This window comes from Serpula lacrymans, assembly GCF_000218685.1.
Source record: "Serpula lacrymans var. lacrymans S7.9 unplaced genomic scaffold SERLAscaffold_30, whole genome shotgun sequence".
NCBI classification, from domain to species: domain Eukaryota; kingdom Fungi; phylum Basidiomycota; class Agaricomycetes; order Boletales; family Serpulaceae; genus Serpula; species Serpula lacrymans.
Genome location: NW_006763318.1, coordinates 1 through 9,473, shown reverse-complemented (window position 1 = coordinate 9,473; position 9,473 = coordinate 1). Strand labels below are relative to the sequence as shown.

The following is a 9,473-nucleotide window of genomic DNA, read 5'->3' as shown; positions in this document are numbered from 1 at the left end:
TTTCTGGACTGCCGATCTTTAGATTTAAGTGGTCAGTATCTAACCAGACCAGTCACCGACCTTGTAGTCAGGGGCCTTAGAGCGTCTACGCTCTGCCCTGTCTTTCATCTGCTCTGCAGTTTTGAATAGCACCTTGCACATTTCGTCCAAGACAGACTTCATGTCTTTGGCCATGTTCCCAGCAGCGTTGTTCTTGCTTTTGCCAGGTTCTACACCCATTCTGGGGAGGTACAATCTAGTAACCTCAAATGGGGCCTTTCCTGTAGCCGACGACTGTTTGATATTATAAGAGAACTGGGCTATCTTTAGCCACTTGGCCCTATCCGTCTGTCTATCATTAATAAATATACAAAGATATTGTTTCAACTCCTGGTTAAGTCTCTCCATTTGTCCATCAGTCTGTGGATGGAACACCGTTGATAATTTAGGTTTGATGCCCAGCATCCAGCATAGTTCTTTCGTAAATTTGCTAGCGAACTGTGGTCCTCTATTGGAGATAACCGTTTCTGGTAACCCATGAATAGACCATACAAAATCTTTAAATAAATCTGCCGTACCAGCGGCAGTAATTGTTTTGTTGGTGGGTATAAACACTACTTCTTTGGAGAAGCGATCTACTACCACCATTACTGAATCATACCCATTTGACTCGGGTAGATCCGTCGTAAAGTCAACCAATATATCCTGCCAGGGACCAGCTGGTATCGGATTTGGCATAAGTTTACCAGCCGGCGGTTGATGAGCATTTTTAGCCATGGCACATCTTAGACAGGATTTTACGTATTCCTGTACGTCTTTGACCATGCCAGGCCACATGTAGTTTCTGGAGATCAACTCCATTGTTCGTTGCCACCCAGGGTGCCCAGCCACTGGAGTGTCATGATGTCTATCTATTGCCTTGATCCTTACAGACTCAGGCACATAGATTTTATCTTTAAAATGAAAGAGCTTGTCTTTCCATAAATAGTTTTTATTGCCATCAAGGTGTGCCTTCTCTTCTGAGGAGATGTCTTTCTTGAAGACTTCCAGAAGATTGGAATCTTGCCCGATTCTAACATTGGCAACCCTTGATTGATTTATCAAGGTAACACCTTTGTTATCATCTTCAATACCATTGGCATGATCTTCTCTTCTGGATAAAGCGTCCGCTTTCCCCATAGAGCTTCTGGGCTTATGAATTAATTTATAATTAAACCTTAACAAGTATACCATGTAGCGGGCCTGTCTTCAGTTTAGGTCTCGGTGTCATGCACCAAAATTGATTGGTAGCATGGACAGGTGTCAAGGATGAAGCAAATATTCAAAAAGACTCGCCTTTGCGCCACACAGGCACAGTGCCACGTGGAATAGTAATGAATATTGCCTTTTTTGAATCTGTGGCTGATCAGCACCACCTCTATTAGGCAATTCAGTCACGCTCACCTTTGCTTTTCCATTCGGTACTTTCCGCATTTTGGCATTTTGACAAATTTTTGCGTCGCCACTGGCTACGCATTGCATTGCGCCCTCGCTTTTGTCATTTCCTTCACTCCCCTTCCTTTTCTTAGCCCCACCACAGGCCCCTTCCTCTCCTTTTTATTCTCACCTGACGGCCATTTCTGGATCCCCATTTTAGTTCACCTACTCGTCACCTCCACCCTCCTCCTCCTCATCTTCTTTGCTCCCCCACCATTTCTGATGTCACCACTTCCTATCCGCTTCCGTCGCTGATCCGTCAACTACCACGTGCCACTGCTAATATCAGCAAAGCCCCAGCGGCCGGTCCAAATAGGGCAACAGGTCCATCTTCATGACGTTGATCTGCCATCATATATCATCAAAACATTGGTCGCTTGTCTTGCCTGGTTGGAGCGTGGGTGGGTAGTTTTTGAGCTGGAGAAGGTTCATCCCCTTGCGTTGCCCATGTTTGTTTCTGTCCCATTCCCCTTGCGTTGCCCATGTTTGTTTCTGTCCCATTCACTTGGGTAAAGCCATGGAACTGTCAGATTTGGACTAGGTGGTGGACCGGTGGCTCCAGTTTCTTTTTTTTTCAGCAGAACATTCATTTACAGTGCGATTATTTTGATTTTTGAATCATTTTATGGACACATATTTTTTTTTAGAATGTCTGACTGACAATAAAGGAACTGTGTTGATACTGATATTTTTTTTCTTTATACTCTTTTTACTGCATCTTCTTATGACATCACAATTTTTTTGCTCTTTTTCTCTTATTGGACTTTATTCTTATGGCTTTACAAACCTGTACCATTACTTACATAGCATTCATTGTTCTATCTCTTTCTTTCCCTTATTTTGATGATCTTATCCTGTACCAACTACGCAGGATTTGTCAGCATACATTCCTTCCTTCATGTTCTTTCTCATTCTTTTTGCGCAGCTATACTGTGCATAGCCTACCTTTCTTTTCACTATATAAACCCCTGTATTTTACCTTGTAAAAACAACAAAGCACTTGATTCCAGACTTCTTCTCCAATCTTAAGTTCACTTCTTACTTCTACTTGTGATCCAGTGTGGTCACAACAGTTCCCTCTGCTACTACTGTTAACTGCTGTCATCGTCACTCGTCACTTTTAAAGTCTTTATCATCCTTTTTGATTAGAGTCCTTCTGAGCACTACAGTTTGTGCATCAGGAGCCTGCTATCACTGGGAACCTCGTCACCTCGTCATTCTTGTCATTCTCAAACCTACCTTGTGCTACAATTAGCAAGGTAGTGCTCATCTATACTCGTTACTAAGCCCCTATCATCTATAAATTCAACTATCCCTCCTTCTCAAAACCCACACCCATACATCTCTGGGTTTTACTTTGAAGGATCTTCATACATACCACCCCACAAACAACCAGAGCACCCACTGTTTTAGGAGGCAAAGCCCATAAACAAGTTCCATGGAATCTGGGAGGATTGTTTGTTAGTTTGTTTTTGTGTGTGGTTTTCTAACAACATTTCTCATCATCGACATTGGGCCGTCATAAAGTACTCCAGGTTCTTATGATCGGTCCAAATTTCAAATTGGTGCCTAGCACCTTCTAAGTAGTGCCGCCAGTGCTCTAAAGCTCTAATGATGGCCAGCATCTCTTTGTTGTATATTTGATAGTTGCGCTCTGTAGGCGACAAACTATGCAATCAATAAGCACAAGGCCTCCAAAGATTGTCAGGGCATTTAATAGACAAAACAGCCTCAGTAGCAAAATCAGAAGAGTCGGTTTCTAGCCAAAACTCTTTGTCTAATTCTGGAAATGCTAACATGGGCGCTGTTGTGAATGCCTGTTTAAGCTTACCAAAAGCTTCTTGTTCTTTGGCGCCCCAATGCCAAACAATATCCTTTTTAGTGAGATTGTTCAACGGACTCGTGATTTTTGCAAAGTTTTCAATAAACCTTCGGTAGAAATTGCCTAAGCCAAGGAAGGCCCTAACTCCTTTGACGCGAGTAGGTTCTGGCCAATCCAATATAGCTTGAACTTTCTCAGGGTCTATCCTGATTCCGTTCTGGCCTATGATCATACTGAGGAAGTCTACTTTCTCCACTCTAAAATTACATTTTTTGGGTTTGACAAATAGGTCCCGTTCATGTAAGCGTCGAAGGATTTCTTGCACGATCCTGTCATGCTCAGCCTCATCGTCCGACTTTGTAAATATTAATAAATTGTCAATGTAAATGATGACACAGTTCTCCATATCCGCAAAAATCTCGTTCATTATGCTCTGGAAGGTTGCCGGTGAGTTGGTCAACCCAAAGAACATAATAAGGGGTTTGAAGGATCCTTGGGGGCACGTGAATGTGGCCTTCCAAGCATCTTCTTCTTTGATGCGTACATTATTGTACCCCCATCTGAGATCCATTTTTGTAAAGATCTTGGCACCAGCCAACTTGTCTACTAGCTGACTGATCAAAGGCAGTGGATACGCATTTTTAACCATCTGCTCATTCACGTAACAATAGTCCATAATCATACGCTTCTTTCCATCCTTTTTAGGAATGAATAACACCGGGGACGTCATAGGGCGTTTGGAAGGTCTGATGTAACCCTTCCTAAGCTGCTCATCTATGAAACTAGAAACCTCATCTCTTTCTGGAGCAGAGAGTGGTATCATGTGTCCTTTTCTTGGTTTGAAGGTGTCTTCAAATCTATAGCATGGTCCCAAGGCTTAGCCTCTGGGAAGCGCTCTGATTTATGTTTAGAAAAGACTTTCCAGAAGTCATGGTACTCGGGAGGTACCAGCCTCTTAATCTCTTCCTCAGGTTTTACCTCATCATTGTCATTGTCAATCTTTTCTAAAGATCTGAGCTCATAAACGTGACCTGTGTTTATCTTTTTAAGACGCTCATCGTGATGGATGTGATTCGGCTTACCCAAGTTCACACATTCCTGAGGGCAACATGACAATGTGACAACCCCTGTCTGCCAGTCAATCTCAGGATTGTGTTTAAATAGCCAGGTCCAGCCCAAGATTAAATTAATCTTCCCTAGTTGAGTAGCTTTGGCAGTGACTCATTCTCTGTGTCCTTGTTATTTGACAACAAAGGAACATTTGTGTGTGATGCAGCCATCTGCGTTGAGCGTACCGTCAACGTTATAGACGGGAATAGATACATCTAATTTTACAAGGGGGAGTCCAATCTGCTCAGCCCAGATCTGATCTATGAAGATTCCGTTAGTGCCTGAATCAAGCAGTGTGCTTGTTGGGTGTACTATGCCCTGGGCAAGGTTTTCTACACCAACGTCTAAACGGATCTCCTTTTGGAATAAATATGTGCACATCAACACACGCCTTGGGATTTTGGGGAAGGGTGGCTCCAAAGAAGAAGAAGTATCAAAAGAAACATGTTTTTCTATTTTATTTTTACCAGAATCAAGCACCCTAGTGTTTGTCTTGCCGGGGTCACGCTCCAAGGGAGATGCTGGTGCAGCGGTAGTGTCATAAATATTACAGTCACAATGCTTCATACAAGTACAAGTTTCAGATAACAAATTTAGAAATTTATTTACAAACTGGGGAGCCACCCCCGTCTTTCCTTTATTGCTCGTGCAACACCCTGGAGCAGGGGCCACCTTGTTGTGGTTTACTTCATTGTTTTGAGGAGCAAAGGCACCCGAGTGACCTAAGCTCTGAACTCTTTTCCCTGAGCCTTCATCTCAGCAACCTGTTGGTCATAGAGGAAAGCTTGGATTTTGTTGTACGAACAACCGGCCAAAGAGTTGAGCCGATTGTCCGGTTTTTCTGTTTCTAATTGGCGCGCCTGGTGCCCTTGGTTATTTTTTTGTTGGGTGGCCTGCACCTCGTTTCTACAATCTCGGGACATGTGTCCCTCTTGGCCACAGTTGTAACAGTTGCCCTTGAATCTGCGCATCTGTCCGCCTTGGACCGCGCCCATATCCATAGGAGCACCCTGCCCTGGCTGCAGCCCAAATGGCTTGAACCCGTGAGAGTGATTTTGTTTTTGGTTTGATGACCCAGGGCGCCTCTGGGATGAGTTGTTTTTGATGGTGGACCTGCCACCTTGGTGCATAGCGTAGAGCTCCATGGCTCTACCGACTTGTCGTACTTCCTCAGCTGCCAGGGCCAAGTTATTGCTTCTTGTATCCTGCAAGTAGATTTGCTCTGCAATGCGGGGGTTCACATTGCGCTGTCATGCACCAAAATTGATTGGTAGCATGGACAGGTGTCAATAACAAAGCGAATATTCGAAAAGACTCGCCTTTGCGCCACACAGGCACAGTGCCACGTGGAATAGTAATTAATATTGCCTGTTTCGAACTTGTGGCTGATCAGCACCACCTCTATTAGGCAATTCAGTCACGCTCACCTTTGCTTTTCCATTCGGTACTTTCCGCATTTTGGCATTTTGACAAATTTTTGCGTCGCCACTGGCTACGCATTGCATTGCGCCCTCGCTTTTGTCATTTCCTTCACTCCCCTTCCTTTTCTTAGCCCCACCATGGCCCCTTCCTCTCCTTTTTATTCTCACCTGACGGCCATTTCTGGATCCCCATTTTAGTTCACCTACTCGTCACCTCCACCCTCCTCCTCCTCATCTTCTTTGCTCCCCCACCATTTCTGATGTCACCACTTCCTATCCGCTTCCGTCGCTGATCCGTCAACTACCACGTGCCACTGCTAATATCAGCAAAGCCCCAGCGGCCGGTCCAAATAGGGCAACAGGTCCATCTTCATGACGTTGATCTGCCATCATATATCATCAAAACATTGGTCGCTTGTCTTGCCTGGTTGGAGCGTGGGTGGGTAGTTTTTGAGCTGGGGAAGGTTCATCCCCTTGCGTCGCCCATGTTCATCGCTGTCCCATTCACTTGGGTACACTTATCTTTTGTCCATCGTCTTCGCTACAGCTACACCTACCACACACTGCCTGGGACTCACTTGTTCCAAATTGGAACTACTCCTCTCCCTCCCTCGTTTGATCAGGTGGTCCAACACAACCAGTCCATTGGTAAGGCCATGGAACTGTCAGATTTGGACTAGGTGGTGGACCGGTGGCTCCAGTTTCTTTTTTTTCAGCAGAACATTCATTTACAGTGCAATTATTTTTGATTTTTGAATCATTTTTATGGACACATATTTTTTTAGAATGCCTGACTGACAATAAAGGAACTGTGTTGATACTGATAGTGTTTTTCCTTGCCCTTTTTTTACTGCATCTTCCCATGACATCATGATTTTCTTGCTCTCTTTTTGCTATTGGACTTTACTTTATGGCTGTACAAACCTGTGACATTACTCACAGCATTCATTGTTCTATCTCTTTCTTTCCCTTATTTTGATGATCTTATCCTGTAGCAACTATGCAGGATTTGTCAGCGTACATTCCTTCCTTCATGTTCTTTCTCATTCTTTTTGCGCAGCTATACTGTGCATAGCCTACCTTTCTTTTCACTATATAAACCCCTGTATTTTACCTTGTAAAAAAAACAAGAAATCCAATCCAGACTTCTTCTCTACTCTCAAGTTCACCACTCTGCTACTTGTGATCCAGTGTGGTCACAACACTTCCCACTTCTACCACTGTTAACTGCTGTCATTGTCACTTCCCACTTTTGAAGTCATTGTTATCCCTTTTGATTAGAGTCCTTCTGAGCACTACAGTTTGTGTGTCAGGAGCCTGCTATCACTGGGAACCTCGTCACCTCTTCATCCTTGTCGTTCTCAAACTACCTTGTGCTACAATTAGCAAGGTAGTGCTTGTCTATACTCGCCACAACGCCCCCTATCTTTCTATATTCCAACTATCCCTCCTCCTCAAAACCCACACCCATACATCTCTGGGTTTTACTTTGAAGGATCTTTATACGTACCACCCCACAAACAACCAGACCACTCCACTGTTCTAGGAGGCAAAGCCCATAAACAAGTTCCGTGGAATCTGGGAGGATTGTGTGTTAGTTTATTTTGTGTGTGGTTTTCTAACAGCAGTTCTCATCATCGACAGCGCTCCAGCAGTTCTACTGCATGTTCATTGCCCAGCCCTCCTTAGATGGAGAGGGCCAGGAACCTGGTAACGTAATTGTCCATCCTCATGTTTCCTTGTTTGAAGGATCAGATTTGTTGGCAAGCCCAGTTACACTCAGCCTGTGGTTTGAAATATTTTTTGATCTCAATCTTGAGATCATCCCAGGTGGGCCACACACCCGCGGTGTAGCACTCCTGAAGTCTTACTTGGGCGTATCAACCTGCCACAGGTCCCTTTAGTCGGGATAGCACCGCGGTGGCTACCTCAAAGTTGTCAGCAAACGCATCCCAGTTTGCCTTAACCCAAATTTGGAGCTTGATCCACCATTCAGCAAATTGCGCTCTGTCTCCCCCGAAGGTGCCAGGGTCAGCAACAACTTCGACTTTCTTGTTGAATTTCTTTTCTACCGAGGGGTTTGCCGTAGGGGGATTTGCCTGCAGCTCGGCGAGTTGCATGGTCAATGCCAGGATCTGTGCACGCATGTTGTGCAACAGAGCATTAACATCTTCTTGAGGTTGCGACAACATGTCGACTTGATCTCTTTGTAAAGTATAAAAATTGTAACTGGGGGTCCCCGCTTGCTATCTGCGGATCAACCTCTTCCTAGCTGAGTATCGGGTCTCAATCCCCAACTACTCACACTACAGTATTTGAAATTGTATATAAAAGTTATAGTATTAAACCCTGGTCCAAACGGTTGTCAGGGGATGGTCCACTTGTTAAGCTGTCAAACCTTCTCCAGAGTGGCGGAGGCAAGTGCCCGGCCTGGTCAGAGGAAAGAGAAAGTGAAGTTTTGTATGTAAATTCTAATCAATAGCGGTTCCACACCGACTGCTGAGCTATAGTACTCCCCTTAACGCTGGGGGCCGCATATTGAAGGTATTGTTTCTTCTCCCAAAGCACTACAAGGCCGTCACAAAGAGCGCACCTATCTGCTATACGGGATATTCCCAAACAATAGCCAAATCTCCTTCACCCTGGAGTCCAGGTGCCCAGTGGGACTTTTTGCACAAACGTGCGAGAGAGTAGCAAGAGCGAGTCCTAATATAACAACCAAGAGTGACTTACTCTGGCGCACACAAAAACACACTATAAAGAAGATGATGGGAGTGGTTACCCCTTAAGCTGCAGAGAGTTTGTTGGTATACAACAGGAGGACTCACTGAGGAGTCTCCTGGATCTATTGGGTATATATACTACTACAGGGTTGTTTGTACATGTGTACTATACACTTGATAGAGACAGTGGCTGATGATGTCATGGGGCCTAGCCCGCATGGCCAGCTCCACTGAGTGAGAGAGTTGTGTCTAAAATAAGATGAAAGGCAATGTGGCGCAAGAAAGAGGAGTTTGGACAAAAGGGGAAGTGCCGTGTGGCACCATGTGTGAAAGCTAAAGTACAAGGTTAAAGCGGAGAATGAAAATAAAGGAAAGGTCCAAAAATTGTGTTATTGTAACACTAACCAACTGAGCTACCAGCCCTTAGATATCAATGCTCATTTGCACAGTGTTATCTAACAAGGCCCAGGCTTTAACATTAACAATTCCAACACACCACCCCCTCCACAAAGGCATCAGGACAGCACCACCCCTTGAAAGAAGCACTGCAGAGCATATAAAATATTTATTGAGCAAACTGTCTTATCTGGCTCCTCTGGCAAAAAAAGAGGATGATATGGGCAAAATATATGTGAAGTTGACATGCCAAAGTGTATGTAAATTCAGCTTGCAAGAACTTATGTTGCTGATAATTCAGTAGGAGAAGGCACATATCACAAGAGACAGTTATAGAGTGACTTACAGTATGGTAATTTTGTTTTCCTCACAACTACAATTAATACACTTCCCAATGGTGGGCCCTTCAGGGGCATGGGAATCATATTTGCACTTATTGAAGATGGAAGTTCTCACTGATGATTTAAGTTCTGTAATGGTAATGTGTCACAAAAATGTACTACTCTTCCTAGCATCCATATCTATGCAATACTGTTAAGATAACTC

The 9,473-nt window shown here is 44.2% G+C and overlaps 2 protein-coding genes across 2 annotated transcripts; both read right to left on the bottom strand.

Moving 5' to 3' along the window:
- Positions 1 to 39: 39 nt before the first annotated feature.
- On the bottom strand, positions 40 to 387 carry SERLADRAFT_353452 (uncharacterized protein; the record flags this gene model as incomplete). Its single annotated transcript, XM_007324821.1, has 1 exon — positions 40 to 387. One exon carries the CDS (start codon positions 385 to 387, stop codon positions 40 to 42), a length of 348 nt encoding a protein of 115 aa, XP_007324883.1.
- A 7,172-nt stretch (positions 388 to 7,559) lies between these two features.
- On the bottom strand, positions 7,560 to 8,000 carry SERLADRAFT_444187 (uncharacterized protein; the record flags this gene model as incomplete). The annotated part of the gene is made up of 2 exons (XM_007324820.1): positions 7,560 to 7,667; positions 7,737 to 8,000. 2 exons carry the CDS (start codon positions 7,998 to 8,000, stop codon positions 7,560 to 7,562), a joined length of 372 nt encoding a protein of 123 aa, XP_007324882.1.
- Positions 8,001 to 9,473: the final 1,473 nt, after the last annotated feature.